This window comes from Vitis riparia, chromosome 10 (genome assembly GCF_004353265.1).
Source record: "Vitis riparia cultivar Riparia Gloire de Montpellier isolate 1030 chromosome 10, EGFV_Vit.rip_1.0, whole genome shotgun sequence".
In the NCBI taxonomy this organism is placed as follows: domain Eukaryota; kingdom Viridiplantae; phylum Streptophyta; class Magnoliopsida; order Vitales; family Vitaceae; genus Vitis; species Vitis riparia.
Window position 1 is genome coordinate 16,490,779 of NC_048440.1, and position 26,126 is coordinate 16,516,904.

The 26,126-nt window shown below is 34.8% G+C and overlaps 2 protein-coding genes across 2 annotated transcripts; one reads left to right on the forward strand and one right to left on the reverse strand.

Annotated features, from left to right (window-relative positions):
* Positions 1 to 1,848: 1,848 nt before the first annotated feature.
* On the reverse strand, positions 1,849 to 4,720 carry LOC117923933 (calmodulin-binding receptor kinase CaMRLK). The gene is made up of 2 exons (XM_034842435.1): positions 3,164 to 4,720; positions 1,849 to 2,866 (listed from the first exon to the last, which is right to left on the reverse strand). Exons 1-2 carry the CDS (start codon positions 4,581 to 4,583, stop codon positions 2,235 to 2,237), a joined length of 2,052 nt encoding a protein of 683 aa, XP_034698326.1. The 5' UTR covers positions 4,584 to 4,720; the 3' UTR covers positions 1,849 to 2,234.
* A 12,245-nt stretch (positions 4,721 to 16,965) lies between these two features.
* Positions 16,966 to 20,739, forward strand: LOC117923981 (CBL-interacting serine/threonine-protein kinase 12-like). The gene is made up of 2 exons (XM_034842513.1): positions 16,966 to 18,659; positions 20,360 to 20,739. Exon 1 carries the CDS (start codon positions 17,129 to 17,131, stop codon positions 18,638 to 18,640), a length of 1,512 nt encoding a protein of 503 aa, XP_034698404.1. The 5' UTR covers positions 16,966 to 17,128; the 3' UTR covers positions 18,641 to 18,659; positions 20,360 to 20,739.
* Positions 20,740 to 26,126: the final 5,387 nt, after the last annotated feature.

The window sequence follows — 26,126 nt, forward strand, 5'->3', positions numbered from 1 at the left end:
TAGTCATCATGTTTAATTAGGTAAGAGATATGTTTTCAAAAATGTAAATTTAAGTTTCAGATGCAATATTAGTCATAGGATTCAATTTGGTTACAAATTGACTTTGATTTTAAACCTTAATTAAATTTTATATTTCTCTCTTTAAGGATTCAAAATTGGATTGTGAAACTTTCTAAGACATTTTCCTTTGTTTAATTTATTTTGTTGATTATGTTAAGAAATTTTTATCTATATTTAATCTTTATTTATTTAATTTAGGATTTCATTAACTTTAGCAAATAATTAATCTTTCGAATCTAAAAATAAATAAACACGTTAGAACCGATTCTAGATAACAATTCAAAATACTACAAAGTCATAGTAACTTTATCTTTAATTTTTCTTGACTAAAGTTACCACATATTTAGGTTGTTTAGTAAAATTAACTTAAAATTTATTTTAAATTATCAAATTGATATATTTACCCTTATTAATTTTAATAAATATTTATACTTTCACTAATATTAAATAATAAATTTACTTCTTAAACATCCATATTATAAATGCATATGATAACTACGTATATTATAAAAGATGAGTTATAAATGTAGAATCATGATTGCAAAATATATTCTTACTAAACATGAATAAATGAGGTAAAAATGATTTAAGATTAAAAATAAGTTAATTATTTTAACTTAATACTTAAAGTTATTTTTTTATTTTAAATTGTGATATTAAGATGTTGTTTGTTTTTTTTAACTTTTTGTTAAAATCAATTTACTTTTAGACTTCAAATGATTTATTTTTATTTTTTCTTGAATTAATTATTACTTATTTATTAAATAGAAAAAAAAATCAAAATATTTGGGTTAAAAGTAACTTTTTGAACATAGGAAAACACAATCTTAAAGGCTTTCTTAAGGTAAATTTATCATTCATTCTCGCTCTAGTAAATTTGTACACTTAATTAGTTTGTGTTTTTTTTTATAATTGATGGTCTACTCGATTATTTGATGGTTGTGATTTTTATGGTTTGTTTGGTTATTGGAATTTTATGATTTCGTTGAATGTTGAAAACTAATTTTAAAGTGGTTTAAAAGCTAAAATATTTTTAACTTATTTTTTATATTTTTAAAATAATATTTATTTATATTATATTATTTTATTTTTAGTCGTTCTTCAAAGAAGTGAAAACAATTGTAAACTAAAAATACCATATTTATTTTATTTATTTATTTTTTTATGGTGTCTTTTTGATGTATAATACTTCTCCCTCAACATTGATTAGTGAGTGTGAACCCAATTTAAAGTGGGAGGAGCAGCAGCCCTGCCACGACCAAGTCTGAATTACATAAGTTGAAAAAGATAACAATGATTGAATGTACAATCCCCAAGCATATCTCTAATTTTTCTTTTCTTTTCTTTTCTTTCTCACCTTTTCCTTTTCCCTTTTCCTTTTCCTTTTCTCTTTCCTTCCATGGGGAGAAGAATCCCATAAGAATCTTATGAAGCTTTACTTAACTATCATAGCGAGGCAAAGGAAGAAAGGAACATGCGGCAGGAGCTCTCAATCACCATCCATGCCTACCCATGCAGCCTACAAAGTTAAAAATAATGAATTTCAGAGAATGACAATGCCTTTCGTGGGGGACCCTGGTAGGCTGCAGCTACAAATAACAGATGCCCAATTGGCCCAGTCTACAAGATACATATCCTCTGTTAGTTTATGCTTTAGACGTCTGTGGTGAGGGGGCCTGCTTTTCTTTTGTAAATTGGAAGGAATTATCCAAAGAAGGGAAGAGATGGAAAACAAAGGAAAAGAATAAAGCAAAATAAAGAAACAAAAGGAAAAAACCAAAACAAAAATAAAGAAAAAGGGAAAGAAATTAAAGAAAAGGAGGGGATGATGAGGCTTTTTTAGAAGAGACAAGCAGTAAGTGGGATTCTCTGCCCACCTAAACGACCACCACCCTTCTCCCACCTTACCCCACCTCATTTTGTCTACCATTTTTTTTTTCCTCTTCAAATTTTTTATCTATACATCAAATTAAAGAAAAAGAATCAATTACCCAATGGAGACAGCCAAACATGGTCCTATTTCAAACTTCAGAAAACTTTACCACGCCAGGCCAAAGCGCGTGACAGAAACCCACAAGTTAAAATTGCAACAATGATGCTACACGCTCTTTAGGCAGCCAGGGGTTGCGTACGTCAGTGGCCTTGGAAATTGGAACGCTGCGGAATGAGTCAACTCAATTCAATTCAGGCCCAGGATGTATGTCTTTGAGCAGACCCACGACCTGTTGCATTGTGGGTCTTTTCCCAGGTGACTCGGCCGTACATAAGTATCCAACTCGGAGACACTCTACCATCTCGCTCACTGAGTCGCCACCGACTCCCAGCCTCGGGTCCAGCGCGTTCACTCCGAGTCTGTCCTTCACCAGCTTCCTCGCCCATGCAATGGTCTCTTCCGACCCGGGCTTACCCGTTAGGAGCTCTATCAACACGACACCGAAACAGTACACATCAGTTTCGGTGTTCCCGATATCTCTGTCCCGCCTAAGGCCGAAATCCGCGATTCGGGGCTCGAAGTCGTCGGCGAGGAGGACGTTGGAGGCGACGAGATGGCCGTGGAAGATGGGCTTGGAACCTGCATGGTGGAGGTAGGCGAGCCCACGCGCCACTCCGACAGCAATGCGGTGGCGAGTCCGCCATTCCATCTTTTCCGGAGACGAGGCACGGGAACCACTTTCTCCGTCATTGATATGCTCCCACGTATCAGTGCTCCAGTCCTCCACGTTGGGCGCGCCGGTGGGAAGCTCGTGGAGCCACCGGTGCAAGTCGCCGTTGGCCATGAACTCGTACAACACCAGCTTCTCTCTACCTGAAGATAAAACAAAAACCATTAACCATCAAACAAGAAGACACTCGCAGGGTTAATGTTTTACAGCTGATGGGAGGATCTAACACCATTCAAGTTCATCCATCAGATTCTATGACATCATTAAAACCGCGAATCCCAAGCTGTAATGATAGCTCGTGTTAGATTGATGTGAGTGAGGCTCATGCAACAGTTTGAGGAGTACGACACACAAGTGTTGGGACACGTGAAGCTATTTATTAGGGTAGGTCAGGAACTGCCAAATCTGGAGGAGGGTTATGTGGACAGTGGCCACCGTACCTGCAATGCAGTAACCGGAGAGAGGAAGAAGGTTGGGGTGCTTGAGCCTCGCCAGAGATTCAAACATGGGTACAGCGTCGTTGTGGTCAACGGATCTCGCGTTTTCCAGCACTTTGATTGCCACGTGGATGTCTCCTGGGAGGACAGCTCTGTAGACTGGCCCACATCTGCCCTCCGCTAGCTGTGACTCCTTGCCGAAGTGTGACGTGGCAGCGATGAGGTCCTTGAATGTGAGGTTCATCAGCGGTTTTTCGAACATCACCACCGGAGCTGAGGATGGTTCCTTGATGTCGGCCACCCATGATGTGCCTGACTCTGTCTCGAAAGAGAAGGGTCCTGATTTCTCCATTTTGAACTCCGCCTGCATCGGCTTCGAGATTGCCCATCTGTTTCTTCGCTTCAGCTTCCTTCTCCTGTACATGCAATACGTACAGATAGCCATGGCCAGGACCAGGAATGCTGATGCACACGACAAAGACAAGACTAGAAGTTTAGGTTTTGATTTGCGTTTCTTCTTCGCGAGGTGTTCTGGGAGGGGTTTGTGAGGTGGGGTAGAGGAATGGGGTCGAAGTTCTGGGAGGGGTTTGTGAGGTAGGGGAGTGGAATGGGGTCCAATCGGAGGGGTTGCAGTTTTGGAGACATTGAAATTGCCAGCATGAATGAACGCAGAGTTGCCAAATTTTTTGTGGAACTCGGATCCAATCAGTCCGGTGAACTTGTTGAATGAGACGTTCAAGACCCTGAGTCCGTTGAGCGGAGGGAAATCAGAAGGGAACGTACCATTCATGTTGTTTTCAGACACATCCAAGTGTGTCAATCGCCGAAGTCTTGAAATGGGCTTCAAATTGCCTGAAATATTGCAGCTTGAGATGTCAAGGTGCTCAAGCTTAGTGAGGTTCTCAAACCCAGAAGGCAAAACTCTCAGATCGTTATTCGAAAGGTCAAGAACTGTAAGTGCTTGAAAACCAGAGAGCCGTACCAAGTTGGTGAACCGATTGTCCGATAGATTCAGCACCTGCATCGACGAAGTCGAACCTAATCCTTCAAACCCAACGCTTCCCCCAAACCGATTCCGGGACAGATTGACCTTAACCAGGCTCCGAATCGACCAAAACCAACCAGGAACATGCCCTCTGAGGGAATTGTGGGAAAGATCGATGGCCTGCAACTGAGACATGTTCCTGAGGAACTCCCATGAAATAGTCCCGCTCAGATTACGCGAAGAAAACTTCAGTTCCTTCATTGGAGGGCTCGAACAGTTCCCATGATCATAAGATTTAACCCAAGAAGAGTTGAATCCAGTGACGCCTTTAAATGCCTTGAGAACCAGCTTCGAGTCTGTAGTACTGTTGCATGTAGATTCTGCAGCCACTACCACTACCAAGGAGAGCACAAGCAACAATCTCCAAAACATCTCCATTTCATCACTTCAAGCTCCTTCACTTTTTCTATCATCCTCCATGCCCGCCTTTGGCTCTGAGCGAGAGAAAGACGCAGAGAAAGTGAGAGGCTATTCTCAAATCTGAAATCTACTATAAGAGGGACTGAGGGAAGGAGTTAACGGCGTTAGAGCCTTAATGGAACAGGTGACGACGTCGTGAATTTGAAGTCATTGTAAGAACCGGAGAGGAACCACGAAAAGCTGGAAGGGTGAGTTTTGATTGGTCAACAAGGAGTTTGACCATCCAAGCCTCAGAGTCATTACTCTAAAATATATTATTGATAGAACTACCGGTAGGTGATGCGGTGATTGCAAAGATTTTCTACCGCGGTGACGTATTTACCCACGGTGAATTCTTAAAATATCCATTTCGACTTGGGAGGAGTAATCACATGTGGCCGTGACTACATCCCCAAATAGCAATTGCTGATCTCATCACTGGATCTTCATTCAAATGGGCGGCTCATGGACCACATCTCTTTCATTAATGGCCGATGATACAAAGGCCACCCGTCCCTAACAATGTCCTTTCAAATATAATTTCTGAAAATTAGAGAATTAAATTGTGATGGGCATGACCTAACATTCCATCCCATTATAAATTAGGGTCCAGTTGTGACCGGCGGGTTCCACCCAAAAGCCTCCCTTACATCGATTTGGCGCGTTCCCTCCACAATCGGGCTCTTTTTGGTATGATAAAGTCTAGTGTTTGGTCCATGCTTTACACCAAAACACGGTTTCAAAGGCTGTGACCTTTGATTTATTTCTCGTCTCTGCGTATTTTCTTTCTTGATTCCCGGAAGCTTGTTAACATGGGCATGGCGTCCAGCCTTATTTAAGAAAATATTCTCTTTCTTGAAAAAAAGGTTGGACTTTTGATTAATTGACCGTTATGCTAATATTAATTATTAAACCTCGATTTGGTTATTAAGAATGTATTTGATGATATCTTAAAAAGTGTTTTTATCATCTTTAATACTTCAAAGATACAAATTTTTAAATATTAGAAAAATTAAAAATACTTCTTAAAATTATTATCAAACGCATTATAAGACAATTTATCAAACTTTTCTGTTTGTAACCCATCAAGAATGTTTTTTTTTTTTTTTTCCTCTAGTGGTTGTTTTTGTTAGGTATCTTTATTCATCCACTTATACGTGACTTAAGTATCAAATATCCTCAAAATCGTCCAATATTTGATTCTGATGACTTGAGTTCATCGTAAGCTAAAAGTACGGAGGATAAAGTTTGATATAATTCACTAATACTTGAACTTAGTGTTTTTTTTTGTGGGTTTGAGTCAAATTCATTTAATAAATAAATAGTTTTTAGGTCAATGTATATAACATGAATTTGATTTGAATTAACTCATTTAATAATTTTATTGATTAACCTAATTATAATTTCAAAGTATTTAATCCATATTTAATCAATTTTAAATTTATTTTTAAATAAATGAGTCAATTGAATCATTAACATGTTTAATTGAGACATTATTCAGATAATCTTATATGATATTTAACTCAACTCAATTATTATATACTTTAAAAAGCTCATAAACACATGATACCGTATTTGAATTTACTTTTTCAACATGATTATTATTCATATTAGATTTGGATTAACATAAGTAATAAAATATTTAAATTTTGACTCGACATGAAGACGTGATAAGTCATCTTAGCTACAATCACATTTGAGCATCAATCAAATAAATCCAAACTAGAATGACACGAAGCACATTAAGCATTTGTCCTATAGAATGATTTTTCTATATTCAATCTTCAACGATACGCCATGAGTGATTTGTGATTGAGAAGTTTATGAGTTAATGTCATTGTCCTAACTCACCACACTTCTATCATCTTCTTTCTTTTTTACGTAACGCATGTGGACTTTTCATATGGTTATCAGCTTGGGATTGTTTACAAGAAAGAAAAAAAGATGTAGCCATCCCCCAAGGATCAAATTCCTTTGGTTATGCCTAAAAAAACAACCAGCCTACTCACAGGATGGCGACATGCTTGAAAATGTTGCTTCTGGAGCATAGTTGTTCAAGGTTGTACTTAACCTTCCGAGAAAGCCAGTGAAACTATGACATGTGAAGACTGAAGAAGGAAGGGGAAATTTCAGTGAGTGGTGAAGACCAGGGATATGAAGAAATCTGCTTTAGTAGAATAGTCATGAATCTATTGATAGTTATGGGATGACCTTGACTAAAACCCAAGTCACCCACCTTAGTCCATAGGGCTCTTTTAGTAGAGTAGTGATCATATTATAAATTCACATGGGATGTGCCCCTAAAGTTGTCAATAGAAAAAGGTATCATGGTTTGATTTTTGGAATACATTAAATAGTATACAATGTAACGTTTATATATAACCTTACAATGATGCTCATGACTTGATCTTAGCACCAAAAGTGAAGTTGATTCAACTAGACTTCCAAGTGCTTCAGCTTTTTACGTGTTGTCAACAAATTCCAATGGATTTGGAGGCTTGCAGACAGCTTACTCCACAACTTCCATACGCATTAGGTCGTTCTCAACTGCCCACTCACGTGCTCTTCCCTGTTATTTACTGAAAAATACTTGGATTGTTTCGGAGGATAAGCTGGCTTCTACCTAACCCCACTGCCATCCAAACCCTAAATTCCAAAGAGAAGGACAAATAGAGTTCAACTGAGATTTGGGAGGACGTACAGATACCTTCAAACCCTACATTCCAATCAAGTTAATTGATCCACAATGTGATACTTATTATATTTTCATTTTCTCATTATCTTTCTCGCCTTTCTTAGGCTTGTTGTAATGCAGTACTTAAATAGATTTTTGTGACAAAACACGTACAGACAATTAGTGGGTCTGTGATCCTTGGTTCTTGTGTTAGACTGAACCAAAAAGCTGAATGCAATTGAGTAGTAGATATCCAACTTGGCAATCTTTTAGATATATATTATATTTAGCATCATACCGTGGTTCAACTTGGTTCTTTGGGGTGTTGGGACAGTTGTTAATGGTTCGGATTGTGATTAGGTAAAGGAATTTTTTTGATATGATAATCTAGCTCCTAATAGTATGAAAGAATTTCAAACGCAATCTGAGTTGATTCTAGGTGAATCCAATCCATCAAAGGTTTGATTCAACTATATGGCTAATAATGATGTAAATATAGTTACACAGAGGTGATTTCTTTCCCATCACTGCTTTTTCTCGGGCATGTGATACAAAATTTGGTGTGGTTTATGAGGGTTTTAATTTAGACTTTGATTTTCACATCTTTTGTTAATTTAGTGCTTAATAGTGTGATTAGGGTCTCTATGACCGACAAAATACGGGACACACCTTTGTAATAACTTGTTTTTGTGATTAGTGAACTTTGATGAAGATGATTATAGTGATTAGTGTCTATGACATTCAAACCTACAATTTTTATTTTCTTGTGGTGGCACTAAGACTCAAATTAACATGTTCATATGAACGTAACTAACATACAAAATAGTATAAGTTGTTGAGACAAGACAAGGAACATGCACGAAATTTATTCCCAACTTGTATTATTCCACATGCAATATAAGAAGCAACAACTTTGAACACTACAAGGAAAATGTAAAAAGATGACGTTTTTTAAGCATCAAGATAGATATAAGATAACGCTTTCCAAAAGCATAACCTATGTTTGCTGATAAGTAAGGATCACACATCTCAACCTACGCACCGAGTTGCTTGCATCCCTCCTCATCTCAACCACATAGTCCACATCTGACATATGATATGCTCCATTCATGGCTCTATGTCCACACTCATATACCTCATTCAAGCCAGTGTGCACTTAGGTGTAGTGCCTTACACCTTTCCATTGAGAGTTATTTTCTAGTTTATTTGTGTAGTAATTTAATTAGATTTTTAATTATTTTATTTATACTTTAAAAAAAAAATTCCTACCTAAAATTACTATACACCATTAACCATTGTCATTTAATTTATATTTTATTATTTTATGTGATAAATGATATCATGAGCATTTGGAAAATATTTTAAATTCCATGTATCACAAAGACAGGCTTGCCAGAAAGAATTGAGCCAACATCTAGCCCAGTAAAATGTGTCTTAGTGGGGCAGGCTTGATTGTACAAGGAGATGAGAACTTGGGCTGAGTCTGGGTGGAATTAATATAGGGTTATGTACCTTGCATAGGACTGGAGCCCAGAGCCTTTATGGCTCTATTCTGGACCTTCTTTTGTGGGCTAGGCCCAAATTCTCAAATATGCACCAATCAATTGGGTATGTATGCCCTTGCCCTATCTGCAACTTGAATTTTTTTCATTTTACTAGATTTTTTTACATGTCGAAGTCCATTAAAAAATATTCAAAGAAATTAATCCATATTATTAGGTATTGTTTGTTTTTTACTAAATATAAAAAATTAAAATATTTAATTGTTTTTATTCAACTAAAAATAATCTTGATGATATCAATCGACATAATTAAAATAAATTTGTTATTAATAATTCTAGTTTACCTATATTGTCTGATAGGTGTCAATATAGGATTTTAAGAGTGTTTGGTTGTGTGATTTTAAAATAATAATTTTATAAAATAAAGTGAAATAGAGAATAATTTTTAGAGAATAAGTAGGAGTTATTTTCACTAGTTTTAAAAAATAAAAGGAAAAAATAGGTTCATTTAACTATATTTTTTAAAACTTGTTTTTAAAAATCTTTTTTAAGTTAAAGAATAAAGCACCGTTTTTAAAAATAAGTTTTAGAAAATATGACCAAACTCGCTAATCATTTTCTAAACGAAAAGGTGTACTTTGATAATTTCTACAATTTTTTATTTTTCAAAATTTAATATGAGTGATAATTTTCCTTATTTTTGCACATTTTAATGAATTTGCACGCTTCCAATATTCTTGTCATGATTGCCCGAGAGAAATATTGAAAAGTGAATAAAACATTTTTTAACGTTATCAAGAGGTTCCTTAAGATTTAAGAAAAACAATGTGTTCGGATAATTTATTTTTGTATTTTTTTAATTATTACATTCAATTCTTAGTTTTTAAGTGAATTAAAGACTTTGATAATAAGAAATGGCCAGACTTATAAAAATTTATCCTTAAAAACAATATCAATTCTTTTCTTTGTATGAGTTTTTTGTTTCCTATTTTGAAAATCAACTTGCAAATTATTTTTATTTTGAAAAATAAAAAAAAAATTGTTTTATGTTTTTATTTGGGAAGCAAACTTAAAAAGAAATATTCACAAAAAATATAAACAAACAAATTCTAATATTTTAATGGATAAATAAAGGACAACTTATATAAATTCCTTTTTAGTTTTTTTGCACAAGATTTAATATCGGGAAATATATGAAAAAAATGACAAAATAAAAACTTTCAAGTTTATAAAGTACAAATTTTAAGCAACTATTTAAAAATAATTAGCATTTTAAACATTTTTTGTGTGTTAAAAGTACTATATTGGATCATTTAGGTATTATCTTTTAATGATATAAGTATTACATTTGACCATCTTAGATACCATATTTGATAGATAAGTGTACGAAACTTGAAATATTTTTAAAGAGTTCTAATTTTATAATTATTTTTACATGAGTGTGTGAAAGCACACTTTTTTGGTCTTTCTAGTCCATTACTTCAAAAGTTGTTATACGAATTCATAATATAAAAAGTTTTATACAAAGTTTAAATTTCGTCCAAAAAAGAATTTTTTTAAAAAAAAGAAATTATATATACAATAATGAAGATGACATCATATTTAGGGTTGATTTCACTTATTTTCTTTCAAAATTTAACTAAATCAACTGGTTAATTTGAAATTGCATTTAATACCAACCTTATTTTTAAGTGAGATAATAGATGAGTAAAAAATAATAAATAAAAATTATAGATGATGTATTTGATAAAATTTCAAATTAATGAGCATAACATATATTTAATCAAAACCTTAAGAGATGTAAATGAAATTAACCCTTGTATTTAATATATATTGAAAAATTGATGTATTTAATTCGTAACAAAAAGAATTATGCTATGTAGTCTCTATTTCTATATGGTGATATTACCATTGTTTTTTTTTTTTTTTTTTATTGTTAATTGTGTAACAAAGTTAATTTAATTAAGAGAATCATCCATGATTGGGGGTTGGGCGTTTAAAAACTTTTTGAAAAAGATTAATTAAAAGCAAAAGATAAGTGATAATTAAACAATATAATAAATGAGTAAAAGAAAAAAGAAAAGAAATATGTGAACTCTTTTACAATGGTTCAACAACTTGCTCATGTTTACTTTTCTCAAGCCCCTGATGAGTAAGGGTTTCACTATTCAATGCTTTCAAATCAAGCCTTTAAGCTTCACAATTATATTCTTTGACTCCAATGAAGATTATAATTTTTTCAAGTTTTCTACCAACTTGAAGTTTTTTTCACTCAAAGATAAATAAGTAGGAAAAGTTTTAATGCTCCCAATCCTAGCACAAATATAGCTCCTAATGGGCAAGAAACTAGGATAGATTTCATAGATGCACTAAAAGGAATTTGCAAGTTTGGATTCAACCACTTAAATGAAGAGTTTTGAAAGAGAAAAAATAAGTGTATTTCAATTCAATGCAAAAGTTCTCTTCTAAATAAATGCAATAAAACTCTTTAATTTATTGAAAACAATCTCAAACACTTGAAACCACAGAAGGTGGCCTTGATTGGTAGAACTCAGATTTAACCAATTGACTAGTCGTTGGTGCATTAAAGCACAACAACTGACTATTGGTATTTTTTAGGTTCGATTGATCCTGGATCGACCTCGATTGAACCTCAATTGAGCAAGCCAAATCCTCAATCAATGATACACCAACTATTAGAAGATAGAGAAAAAGATTAGGAGCCTCTAGTCTTCAAATGGGCAAGCCTAACCAATTGAGTCAATTCCCCAATTGGTTTGACCAGTTTAAGACACCCTCAATTAGTTGCAACTAAAAGTGCACAAATGCTCTCGATTTTTTGTTCCAAACTTCTAGTAATTTGTATAATACTTTTAAAAATCTTTCAAAGTCAATTTTGAAAGAATTAGACCTAAGGTCTTGAGTTAAAAGGTATATTCATCCAATTTCAAGGTAAAATATCATTTAAAGCTTAAGTAAGAATGAAGAAAAATAATTTTAAAATGCATAAAAAATATTTAGATCTAAGCGCACAGATAAATACCATCTTACAATATTTTCTAAACACATTAAGTCTTTAAGGGGTCCACATCTTCATATTATTTAATTTCCTTTCAATGTTACCTGAGCTTTCTTTAAAATTTATCGTTAACATTTGAAAACTTCCTTTGATTTAAACTCATTAGTGTACTTAACTTGATTTTAAAATCATAAAAAATATGATTAAGAGAACTCTTAGGCTAAGATTAATTTTATCATTTTCTATTTCACTTTTAATATTTGTCTTTTCTCTTATTTCTATGTTGCTATAGGAAGTTAGCTTCTTGCTTCATGAAATTACCTATAATGAAGGTTAATAGGTAATCCTTATAGCCTAAAAAATACAATTTTAAAAATGTTCTATAAGTTATTTAATAAATATATGTATTCAATGAATAAACTAAAGAATAATCCCAGAACGGATACACGATGTATGTGGAAAATCATTTGCAAAAACTTTGTGCATGTAAAAACTATAAGTTAATCAACTATAGAGCAATTCACTATATATATTTTAAAAAAACGAGTACACAGTTCTACCTAGACCATAGTTTATCTTTTCCCGAGGTCTTACACGAATAAGTACTAATACTTTTCTTCATGTCCATAACATACCACCCATCTACTCCTTAGTGAACGCTTCAACAACCATCACAAACAAACTTAAACAAAGTGAAGGCTTTGAGAGTGTTTAAATCTCACAAAAATAATGACAATAAATTAACTCTACGACATGGGTTTATTTTGCAAAACCAAGGTTTGGTTAATTTCGATTTTGATGATAACAAAATAAAGTTTGGAACTAATATTTCTTCTTAAGTATGTTAGGCAAGACGATTTTCAAAGTGACAATTATAAATATAAAACAAGCCAACGAAAATTCGAGAAGAGGATGAAGTCCTTTCAAGACCTAAAACTCTTTAGGATCTCTTTGTAAGGTTGTTGGTACAATAGGATTATCCATCTTATTTTTTATTCATGTCACTAAAATCATTCAAGAGTTGAATTGCTTTAAAACATTTTATATTTGGATGATTTCATGTTTTTGATTAAAATCTTATGTCAAATGTGTGAAACCAAGGTTTGGTTAATCTTGATTTTGATGATAACAAAATAAGATTTAGAACTAATGATCATATTTCAAGTGTGATTAGGCAAGACGACTTCCAAAGTGGCAATCCAAAGACAAATCAAGCCATGGAGAAATCATGAAGAAGAAGACCACTTCAAAGAGAAGAGTTTTTCAAGACTAAAGATTCTTAAGATCTCTTTGTAAGATTGTTGGTGCACTAGGACTTTCATGCATTTCATTCTTTATTTATGCACCAAAATCATCCAAGAGTAATATTGTTTTAAATATCTTAAGAATTGGATGATTTCATGTTTTTAACTAAAACCTTGTGTTAACTGATTTTCAAACTTGTATTAAAAGGTTTTAAGTTGAAAAAGGTTGAGTGTTGAGCCAAAAAAATGGCTCAACCGGTTCAACCGGTCGACCGGTCGACCGGTTGTGCTTGTCCGGTAGAGGACCGATTGAGGAAGACCAAAAAGTTTCTCTCTCTCCCAGTGGCCTTCTCTTCCTGGTCAAGGTTGAACCTCAACCGGTTGAGGTCCGGTCGAGGTCCGGTTGAGGTTCGGTTGAGGCCCAATGGTCACTTTCCCTAACGGCTAGTCAACCGGTCGACCCCTAACTCGACCGGTCGAACCCCCAATGACTAGTTTGGCTTTTTTCTTCTATAAAAAGGCTCCAAACTTCATTGTTTCATGAGCTTAACCTTCCCAAATCATTCTTGATTATATTTGAGCCTTGGAAGAGTGTTTTTTTTAGTGCACCATTGTTTCATAACTTGCATATCTTTAGTGCACCATTCAATCCTATTTTTTCTTGTATCTTTGAGCCTAAAGTTCTATTATTAGGATTTTGAGAGATCATTATTTGTATATCTTTGTGAGGAATTTTCTCAAGTGTGGGGTATCACTTGAGGGGTTGTTCAAGAGTGAGATAACTCTTGAGAAGTGTAAAGGGTGCTTGGAGCCAAAAAGTCCAAGAGGGTGAATTGGAACCATAATCCAATTGTAAAGAAATTGGAAGCTTGGTTGAAGCTTCAAGATAGTGGAACCCTCACTCGGTTAGGAGGTTGAGGAGAGTGGACGTAGGCAAGGAAGTGCCGAACTACTATAAACTCTCGTGTTTGCACTCTCTCTTCCCTAACTCTTTTAAATTATATGCAACTGTCTTTATTTTGTTTATTATATACTTGCATATAATTGTCTCTTATTTTTGCATAGTTTAAATTTGTGAAAAAGAGACCATCATCCTATTTACCCCCCCCCCCCCCTAGGGTGATTACCGTAGTTTGGAGTAGCCTCAAATTCCTAACAAAATGCTTTCTAAACTTGCTTTATAAAATTTTAAGAAGTTGAATACAAGTTACTAGAGGTTCTAGGCCTTAAATCAAGGTCTTTTACACACTTTACAATGCAATCGATTGAAGTAGGGAAGAACCGATTGAGTCAATTAGCCTGACCAGTGAAGAAGCATTTGCACACACATCTTCTCTTCTGGTAGTATGTATTCAATCGATCGAAGCCCTAAACCCTTATGGTCACCTACTAGAAGCATTAATTGTTAATGACTAGTGAATCGATCCAACCTGTGCTTGATCGAATGACCCCAAATTATGCCTAACAACTATTTTAAGCTTCCAACTCTTATAAAAAGATTCAAAACTTCATTGTTTAGTAAGTTTAACTTTCTAAAATCTTTCTAGTATATATTTAAGCCTTGGGGGAGTGTTTTTTAGTATACCGTATTTTAAAACTTGCATATCATTAACACACCATTTAATCCTATTTTATTTTGTATCATTTGAACTTAAAATTTGTACTAGGATTTTGTGTGAATATTTCATATCATTTCTTGTGAATATTTGAGAGTGAAAAATCTAAATGTGAGGTACATCTTGAGGAATTGTTCAAGACCGAGGTATTTATTGAAGATTGTAAAATGTGTTTAGAGTCATGAGTTTAAAATGATTTATTGAAATCATAATCTAATTGTAAAGCTTAGAGGCTTGGGTTGAAAGATTTGAAATAGTGGAACCTTCACTCGGTTAGAAGTTTGAGGAGAGTAGATGTAATTCGGATTGTACCAAACCATTATAAAAATATGTGTTTGCATTTTTTCTTTATTCTCTTTATATGCAATTGTTTTTCTATTATATTTATTATATGTTTACATATAGTCGTCTTTTATATTCATAATAGTTTAACTTTAAAAAAAATAGAACAGTACCTTGTTCACCCTTTCCTTCAGTGATTACTTAAAGTTGATCTAGCTAAAATCATAACATGTTCAACATAACAACTAATAAGTGTATTTATAGATGAAAAACCCTACTGAGCTGAGTGAATTATAATACTAAAATTTAACAAAACCCAATTTGGAAGTCTGACAAAAAAATAGAATTCGATGATGAAAAAACTAAAAGTGTTTGAGTGCGGTTTGTGGACGCTTAAAAGATCTCTACATGTTCTCATACATCAAAATTAAGTGTAATTAAAAGATTAATTGATGAATTTTAACCTAACGTTCTTACTAATCTTGATTGAGAATTGTTAATTAATTTGTACATGAATTGCATCGATCATTGTATTGAGAGAGTATTGATGCATCTATCCTTATATGTCTATTCACTTGCTTTAAAAAGTGAAAAATATCATGAAAATCACCACAAAATGTTTAAAAATTAAATCCCTTCCCCATAATTTTCATAATTGAGATTCATCCATAAAATTATAAAAATTAATAATAATAATAATAATAAATCACCTAGCAAAAATAAAGCAAAACGTGAAATGATGTACAAATAGTATGTCACTTCAAATAAGGCCATGCTACATTTCAAATAGTGATGTAGTTTTTGGTTTTGGAAGATACCAAAGGATATGCCCTTCAATGCGGGTGTTCATCATGAGTATCGTAGAAAATGAAATCTCGCCAATTTATATCCTATTTTATCCTACGTGGACCACTAATGCCACCTACCCAACCAGACTGCCCAACAAGATCAACTTGAATCAAGCCCCCTTCAATTACTCGCACCTGATCAATAACTGCACCAGCATACAAAATGGAAAAACATGTGAAATATTTTGCGACGTTTTAGTTTTTAATCGGTGACACATGCAATTTACGCAACGTGGACGGCCACGATTTCTTGTTTTCCTTTTTCTTTCTTACTCAACTATCAAATCCCCACCGACAATTGTGTTGGCTTTCTACACAGTTCCCAACGACTTTTCGGTTTGACCCTAGATAGCCTGAGAAGGCAACCACCTTATAACTCCCCAACAACGTCCCGCGCCAGGGAAGCCCCTAGATTAGGAGACGCCTCCACAACTATTTAATAGAAGCCAACGTGTTGGGGACGAAGACACGTCAGCCGAGTTATGAGAGTCCACGTTGGAGACATCGAAAGGTCAACCGTTTGGCCGGGCTTTTAACATAATACATATAGCTGTTTAGATTTGGGCCTCTTCTCCTTTTTCTCTTACACTTTTCAAAAATTTTGCCAGCTGGCAAATGTCGACATTTGAAGGGCGAAATTGAATGTTCTGACACTAGTTATAAAAAATTTCAAAATTTATGGTCGAAGTCGTAATAGAAATTTACTGGTAACACACCTGAGACGGATTAAATAATATAGAAATTAACGGTTTAGTTTGTGGACAGACCAAATCTCGAGGGATCGGATACTTTTTCATAATTCATAGAAACGGATGTTTTTTTTTTTGTTTTTTTATATTATTTAGTAAGTCAAAGAGTTTGGATGCTTAAGATTGTGGAGGGTATTAACGGATTTTGTAAATAATCTGTTTTCTTCCTTAGATTGTAGCATGCAGGATGTTAATAATTATAAAAATTTGAAATTTAAATAATAAAATAAAAAGGGTTAACATGTCATTTACAGGGTGTTTTAAGAGGTAAGAGATTTTATTTATTTTATATAAGAAAGTAAATTGTGTGAAATTCACATGATTAGTGAGGGGGGCTTGGGAAAAAACCTAATAAAATAAAATAAAATAAGATTTTTAAATCGAATGAAGTGAGGGTTGAGGGTTGAGAGAGAATCCATGACCTATAAAAAACCTTGTTCTCCCACTCCAAACGATTTAGGTTATAATATTCAGAGAAAGGGAAAACAAATAAAACAAAAAGACGAGAAAACCAGTTGTAATTTCTAAAATAAGAGATTCAAATGCGGAATCGCTGAAGGAGAAGAAACAGAAGGTTCGAGACATCATCCATGGCAGACAGGCAGAGCAAGGAGAACACAAGCAGAAGGAAGAACGGGGAGAACCAATCTTTGCTTCTGGGGCGGTACGAGATCGGGAAGCTTCTGGGGCATGGGACATTCGCCAAGGTCTACCACGCCAGGAACGTCAGATCCAACGAGAGCGTGGCCATCAAAGTCATCGACAAGGAGAAGATCCTCAAAGGCGGTTTGATCGCACATATCAAGCGCGAGATCTCCATACTCCGCCGCGTTCGCCATCCCAACATCGTTCAATTGTTTGAAGTCATGGCCACCAAGGCTAAGATCTACTTCGTCATGGAGTACGTCAGGGGCGGAGAGCTCTTCAATAAGGTCGCCAAAGGCCGCCTCAAGGAGGAGGTCGCTCGCAAGTATTTCCAGCAGTTGATCTCCGCCGTCGGCTTCTGCCACGCCAGAGGGGTCTACCACCGCGACCTCAAGCCCGAGAATCTCTTATTGGACGAAGCCGGTGACCTCAAAGTCTCCGATTTTGGGCTTAGTGCTGTCTCTGATCAGATGAGGCAGGATGGCCTGTTCCACACCTTTTGTGGGACTCCGGCGTATGTGGCACCTGAGGTTTTGGCCCGGAAGGGCTATGACGCATCCAAGGTTGATATATGGTCGTGCGGTGTGATACTCTTCGTCTTGATGGCTGGGTATCTCCCTTTCCATGATCAGAACATCATGGCCATGTACAAGAAAATCTACAAGGGTGAATTCCGATGCCCTCGGTGGTTTTCGCCGGAGCTCGCTCGGCTTCTTACTCGGCTCCTCGATACGAACCCGGAAACCAGAATTACAATTCCGGAGATTATGGAGAATCGGTGGTTTAAGAAAGGTTTTAAACATATTAAATTTTACATTGAGGATGATACGCTTAGACTCTGTAATGCTGAGGAGGCTGAGGATGATGTGGAGTCTTTGTCGGATCAATCTATGTCAGAGTCGGAGTCGGAGTTGGAGACTCGGAGGAGGCTTTCTACATTGCCAAGACCGGCGAGTTTGAATGCATTTGATATTATATCATTTTCACCAGGTTTCGATCTCTCCGGATTGTTTGAGGAGGGAGGTGGAGACGCGCGATTTGTGTCGGGTGCACCTGTATCGAAGATTATATCAAAATTAGAGGAGATTGCCAAGGTGGTGAGCTTTACAGTGAGGAAGAAGGATTGTAGGGTGAGCTTAGAGGGATCCAGAGAGGGGGTGAAGGGGCCATTAACGATTGCAGCTGAGATTTTTGAGTTAACGCCCTCATTGGTGGTGGTGGAAGTTAAGAAGAAAGGAGGCGACAAAGGGGAGTATGAGGATTTCTGTAATCGTGAATTGAAACCCGTGTTGCAGAACCTTGTTGATGACTCTGCTGCTTCTTCACATTTTCAGAACTCCTTGCACAAAGGAGAGTGTGGGCAACTTTCTAATCTGGAATTGTTGGAGTCTGGATTGAAGAACCTTGTGGTGGATGACTCTGCTTCTACACCACATTTGCCCTCAGATACTGAATAGAAAGGAGAGAGAGAGAAGGGTATGCTTTTTCCTCTCTTTTTTTCTTTGCTAAGGCTTATGTATGATAACGTGTCTTCGTTTTCCTTTTTTTTTTTCTTTCCTTTTTTCTCCCTTGTCCATCTGTTACGTTTTGCTACTTAGATGAAGCTTTAGACGTTGTATTTGCAATTCTTATTTTGGAAGGCTAGATTAAAATTATTACAGAGTATGGAATACGGGATTCTAATTCTCTCAGTTTTGTGATGGTTGATAGGATATGTTCTCCACAAGAACAAATTTAGGTTTTGCATTGTCTTGAAAAAGCCTTTGATAGGATGACAGGAGGGAAGCAAATCTTCAAAAATGTTAGTAATTTTGTACTCCCATTATGAGCTATCAAAGTCCTTTATAGAGATATGCAACTCTTAAAATGTTTTCACTACATTTTAAGTCTCTTATGATAATACCTTGTCGGGGAATAAGAACTTTAAAAGCAAACATGCCTATAAATTTGGATTACTCCTGTTTTGGGATACTTTTTGTATGAAAGGAAATCTTACTTAAGGTGATATTTGGTTATCGATTTGATTTTCTGGCATACCTCATTTGGGGGGTTTCTGTGTTGTAGGTAAGCAAAGATAGAAACAACCACATCTGTTTTGAAATAAGAAGTGCAAAGTTAGAGCTGTGGACGATATGGAACTTACTAGCTTTGTTTTGACCAATTTTGCTATTATGAAGAATAGCTTCATGAAATTACATCTTTTTTTTTTTTGTAAACTAGTGGGTTCCCTTAAAGCAATTGAAAACGATCCTGCAATTATGAAGAATACCAAAATGGGGGTTTACTAAATGATCCTGCAACGGTTTTCATTTGAGTTAGGCAAAGCAATTGAAAAAATGGAATAAGGACTAATAAGACAAAACCACTTGAGTAGCAGAGTCACAATTTAAAAATGCTTAAAATTATTCACAGAAAAGCAAGAGGCATGCTGAGGTTAATTTGAAGTATTGAAATTCAATTGATGAACTTTAGGGATCAAAAGCAATAAATGAGCAGTGATCCTGTTCTCAAGATGTTTTGCTTGTTGGAGCAAGACATTTTGTTGTCCTTTACTGGTGAAAATTTGTGCTTCACTGTCTCTGTAGTTGGGAAGTTGGATATTCCATGGTTGAGTTGGTTCTCATGGAATTCCCTGATTTATAAGTTGCTGAGACCCAATTGATGTGGCTTTTCATTTTTAGGTGAACATTGAATGAGTGGAAGATTAAAGTCAATTTCATCACCTAATTTTGGTGAAGCTAAAGTGGCTAAACAAGACACCATTAAGGATACGCAAAATTTGATAGGAGGCAACAGGATGGATAAGTAGTCAAAAGATGCTTAGTGTAACAACTATAATGTTGACTGCAACCCACCCAAATCTTTGTGATTAATTTTGTTGTTAAATCTCCTTTTCTTCTAAGAAATGTATGATTGTCTCTTTTCTATATGTCAATGCATGCCTGCGTTCGGTGATATAGTAGTAAAAGTTAAACTGGGTGGAGCAGTCATCTTTACTGCTCTAGCTGGTATGTCCTCTTGGCATGGTTGTAGACTTCCAGTTCCAGATTTGTCTAGCTTGTAAACTTTCCTCCCTGTCTTAAAAGCAAAACTTTTCTTGCTACAAGAAAATTGTGAATCACAAATTTGTGGATTTTGCCTAGATCCAATATTGACAACCATGACATCTGTTGCAGGTGTAACACAACATGGCCTGTGAATTCACGAGGCACGATTATAGTTTTGCCTGAGATCGAAACTTCTCTTTGGCATTACTGAAAGAAGCCCTCTCTTGTGACAAGGAAAACATTAGTAATTGTTTTCTTGCTTATTCTGAATAATTCCCAATTTGGGGAAATTTTTTTTGTGCATGTTAATCTTCTTTTGTTTTATACATCAATTATATACATGAAATCCTACTTTGAAGGTAGGGTCCTACTACAGTACCAAAGGTACTTTTTAGAAAAGGTACCACCAATTAAGTGATGCCATGTATACACTCCGCGGCCCATGGTTTTGTACTTGAGTTTCATTCTTTTATACCTTGCATCTTAATCTCATATCATTTTCTCACTTATATATTGGTCTCATTTCTTTGTATGTTTATAATGACTTAGATTTTATCATATATTCAACGGTCAAGATGAGGAGTTCACTACGTACCGAATTAAAACCTTAGGGTTTTCCATTGAAGTAATAACTGATTGTAGATTTGTTTCTCTAGTAGTTTCTTATGTGAGCTAGTGTTGCGGCTTTGGGGGAAGGCTAAGCAAATCGATAGTAAGACCTTGTTTTGAAGTTTTATTAGATCTGAAGGCTGTATGATATTTTTATATCTATTTTTCACCATAGTCCATTAGAGCGATGTTTCCATTATGGAAGTGTATAGTTCTTTTGAAATGCTTCTATACTAGACTGCACAATGCTCAATATTTAAATCAAAGACTATTGTATCTTCTGGGAAAAATTGCATCACCCAGGATTTTGGTAGGTTGGATTTTTTGAATCTTTAAAGCGGATATAATTTATTGACTATAGGGGTTGATAGAGTGGTTCCCATTTGAGTTGCTTGCGGAAGCGAACGATATAGAGTTTGAAAGTCAACAATTTGAGTTTCGTAACCCAATTCCCCGTGACTTGGTACACACACACCTGTCGTCCTCATAGTCCATTGTGAGCCCGCTTTGCTTTTCTAGGTGGACGACACGGCTCATTCTTGGGGGGTGGTTTCTTTGCACCTTAGGTGTGTGGGCCCTTTTTCTGCACTCCCTTTTCCAAAATTTCCAGAAATTCTGAGAATGGCAGTGATTGAACTCACCAATTTTTTTGGTTGTATTGTTTTTTTGATGAACGGAGAAAGGGAACTGGAAAACTGAAATCACCATCCCTTAATAAAACAAATTCCAGAAGGAATCATGAAGATGATTGAATCAAGATAAAGGCGTTGTTAGATACAGCTTACGTGGCCAACATAATAACTAAACCGGATTTATGATTTATAGCTAACTAATTCTTTTCTCTAACAGCTCCCCTCGAACTCAGAATGACTAAGCTTTCTACTTTGAGTTTGCCTTAGAATAATGGAAACCGAGGACTTGAAATAGCCTTAGTCACACTTCTGTACTTTGATCTTAAGGTGATACATGTTTGACTTCAACTTTCTTTTCTAACACTTCTTTTGCAAAATATAAATTTAGCTCAATGTGTTTTGTCGGACCATGCAAAATAGGGTTAGTTGTTAACATTATAGTGCTGAGATTATCACTCCAAATGACTGGTGGGGTTGATTAGTACTTGAACTCTGAGCTCGCTAACAAGAGACTTCTGCCACAAGATTAGACAAACTTTGATGATCAACCTTTGTTCTAAATCTTGAAACTGTATGTTTCTTTTTGGAATGCCAAAGAGATTGATTCCAAGATCTTTAATGGTTACATATTGGAGTGCTTCAAATATGCTTTGATACGACTGAGTGTTCTCCATAAGATCACTACTAAAAGTTGATAATTCATCCCATTGGTCATAGAATTATTAATTCCTTTGGAAAATTGCATCTTGGCCTTGCGAAGCAAATAAGCAACATAGTTTGTGACAAATGAAGACCATTAGTAGAAAAATGTTCCACTTGTATCCTAATAAAATAATCAACAATTCCTAGATTTTTTAAGGCAAACTCCTTATTTAAGTGAAGAATCAAACTTTGAATAGTAGGTACATCTCTCCTTGTGACTAAAATATCATTCACATAAGCAAACACAAATGGGGAATGAGTTGAGGAAATTCAAGCAAATAAAGATTGTTCTTACTTTAGAGACAAAACTAAAACATACGAAAACAACTTGCAACTTTTCAAGCCATAGGTTCTGTTTTAGTCCATATATTCCTTGTGGAATTCACAAAACAAATGATACTTTTTAGGATCCACAAAATCGGTTGGTTGCTCCATAAACACCTCTTGTTGTACAATCCCATTTAAAAACACATTAGTGATATCTAATTGTCTAATAATCCATCATTGAGTCAAAGCTATAGTCAAAATAGCCCTGATGGTAGTAGGTTTTACAATTGAGTTAAACATTTCATTGAAGTCGAAACCAATTGTTGGATGGAACACCTTAGCTACTAACCGTGCTTTGTATGCCTTATCTACCAAACATACTTTGTATTTTTTAATAAATCCATCAAGATTTTCCTTCCAATTAGGAGAGTTACTAGGGACCAAGTTTGGTTCCCTATCAAGGGTGAATATTCATTAATCATGGTTGCTTTCCATTGCTCTTGCTATAATGCATCTTAAATTGAATCTAGTTCCTTGGTTGCCATTAGTACTTTAGGTTTGTAAATCCAATTCTTCAACCATGTAATCATAAGACGAGTGTTATCAATACAATGATCATCTTCTTTAAGCGAGTGAGTAGATAGATCACTAGAACTATTTAGAGGGATCAAATAGGTATCTTGTTGTGGTATTGAAGTAGATGAACTAGGAGGTTATGAAATTTGATTTAGAGAAGAAATAATAGGTAGAGTGGCCAAAGGCCCTAAAGAAAAACCTGTTTGTGAATAAGACTGATTAGAGCAAAAATATGTACTTTAATACCACATATATAATATGAGTTGTGTAGTACAAAAGCTTGAATAATTCAACTTAGCTTAAATTGATGTTAAGACCCTAGCATTGGTGTTAATAGCTATTTTAAGTTTAATTTCATAGGGAAAAGAGGAAAAAGAATGCAAAGGGAAACTTGCTTCTAACCAAGGAACAAAAGGAAGGGTTAAGTGAGTGAAAACAGGAAGTGAGATTTGTGGAAAATTTAATAGCCTTGGGTGACAAAGCCCATGAAGTTAGTTGAAGAAGATGAACTTGCGTGGAAACAAGTTTAAGTAAAAATTGAGAGGAGTTGTAAGATTCTTGTAGATTGAATAAGGATAACTATAACTTTGAACCAAAATTTGGAGCATTTTAGAAATCTTTTTTGAGCAAGCCACATATAATTTCAAGGATTGAGAAGTTAAAATTCCAATGCTTTAAATAGTTCACAAATTGGAATTGTAATGAAGAAGTTATGATTGATTGAAACAAGTAGTTTAGTGGTAGAAGGCAAAGTCAGAGACCACAAGAAATTTAACAACCTTTCTTGTCGAAATTTTTTTAATCAACATAGTATTCATGAAATTTTGCAACTTTTCATGTTCAATTCATGTCAAAGAATTTCAACATGTGCTTTATCCAATTTGAAATTAGCTGAAACCCTTGGAGATTTGCAAATTTTGTCACTTCGCCAACCTAAAGTGGGCCCCAAACATTTGAGAATTATGATTTTATTATTTTTGGATTATTTTAGGTGGTTTTTGAGAATAAGTGGCTAACAATAACATGTCATGTGTTAGGTTTTGACCTTAGCTATAAAAATTCAATTTTTAGGTTAAAATTTTTTTTTTTTTGAGATTTTCTCGAGAGAGACGATGATATTAAGGATTCTTAATTTGTTATTAATTTATTTATTTATTAATTTAATCAATTGTTTCCTATTTATTTGATCCAAAAATGGTTCTTTATTCTTCATTTATGGATTATGTGGATGAAATCATCATCATGATAGACTAAAAAACCATCTTGGGTTGTAAAGTATGAAAACTTAAGGTTAGATCCAAATGGAAATAATGAGTAAAATTAAACTAATAATGGATTAAATGAAAGGTTAAGACATTGACTAGGGATTTTTTGTAACTCTTGATCCCTAGTTATTTAAGATTTTGCTATTGTTATCTGACCTAAGGAAAATTTGCACAAAGTGGTAAAAGCCTAAATATTTGAACTTAAACTTAGATTTCAAATCCATTCATCTAATTAGTAATTCAATAATGAAATAAAATTTAAAAGTTATGATGCAAATGAAATTTTGAATGTGTTATATTTTGAATATCCTATGATCAACAACAATCAATATCTTTCTTTTGCTAGAGGCCCTATACCTGAAGTTAAATTAGGAAACCCCCAATCTTGAATCATTTGAATTAGAAATTGAAAATTCATTGCAATATAATTGGTGTATTTTAGTCATCCAAATTCATTTGAACCAATTTTTAACACCCTTAGTTTATAATTAGATAACAAGCGAGTCTAATCTAGTTTGACAAGTTTAAAAGATCAATTTTGACAAGTTTAAAAGATCAATCCTTGATGATAATACCTGGAGTACTATAAAAGTTATAATGACTTTTTCTTTGGTTTTTCTTAACCAGAATTGCTATGTAATTTAGGTTTAGTATTTTAGACAATGGAGATTTGCAATTGTTAGAAAAAATAGGCTAATCTAACCTATGGTAATCACCCTAGAGGGAGGTGAATAGGGTGATGGTCTCTTTTTGTAAATTTAAACTATGTGAATGAAAGAGACAAATATATGCAAGTATACAATATAAAGATAATTGCATATAAAGTAAAAGAGTAGGGAAGAGAGAATGCAAATACAATATTTTAAAGTGGTTCGGCGCAACCCGACCTACATCCACTCTCCTCTAGCTTCAATTCCAAACTTGAGGTTCCACTAATTCAAGGCTTCCAAACCAAGCCTTCAAGTAATACAATTGGATTATGGTTCCAATCCACCATCTTGGACTTTTGGCTCCAAGCACCCTTTACACTTCTCAAGAGATACCCCACTCTTGAACAACCCCTCAAGTGATACCCCACACTTGAGAAACTTCCTCTCAAATATTTATAAATAAATGATCTCACAAAATCCTAATACAAAAACTTTAAGCTTAAATGACACAAGAAAACTAGGATTGAATAATGTACTAAAGATATGCAAGTTTTAGAATAATGGTGTACTCAAAAACACTCTTCCAAGGCTCAAATATATTTAAGAAAGGTTTGGGAAGGTTGAGTTCATCAAACAATGAAGATTGAAGTCTTTTTATAGAAGAAAAAAACCAAACTAGCCGTTGGGGGTTCGATCGGTCGAGTTGGGGGTTGATCGGTTGACTAATCATTAGAATTTAATGCTTGGTAGGTGACCATTGAACCTTGACCGGTTGAGGTGTGGGTCGACTAGTTTCTCATCTAGTTGAACAACCATTTTGGAAGAGAGAGAAGGTTTTTTGCACCCCTCGAGCGGTTGAGTTGGCGGTCGACCTGTTATTGTTTACCCCATTGACCGATTGAATTGGGGGTCGACTTGCTCTTAGACCGGTTAAGCTGGCGGTTGATCGGTTTCTCATTCGATTCAACCGATTGAGTCATTTTTAGCTCAACAACCAACTTTTTCAATTTAAAACCTTTTAAAACAAGTTTAAAAAACATTTGACACAAGGTTTTAGTCGAAAACATGAAATCATCCAATTTTTAAAATATTTCAAACAAAATAAATCTTGGATGGTTTTGGTGCATAAGTAAAAAATGTAATGCATGAAAATCTTAATGCACCAACAACCTTATAAAGAGATCTTATGAAACTT

Excerpts from the sequence above, each read along its gene's own strand:
- LOC117923933 (XM_034842435.1), bottom strand. The coding sequence starts at position 4,583 with ATGGAGATGTTTTGGAGATTGTTGCTTGTGCTCTCCTTGGTAGTGGTA. Across the intron at positions 2,867-3,163 it reads CTCCGGTTACTGCATTGCAG|GTAGAGAGAAGCTGGTGTTG; the intron begins GTACGGTGGCCA and ends TTTTATCTTCAG.
- LOC117923981 (XM_034842513.1), top strand. The coding sequence starts at position 17,129 with ATGGCAGACAGGCAGAGCAAGGAGAACACAAGCAGAAGGAAGAACGGG.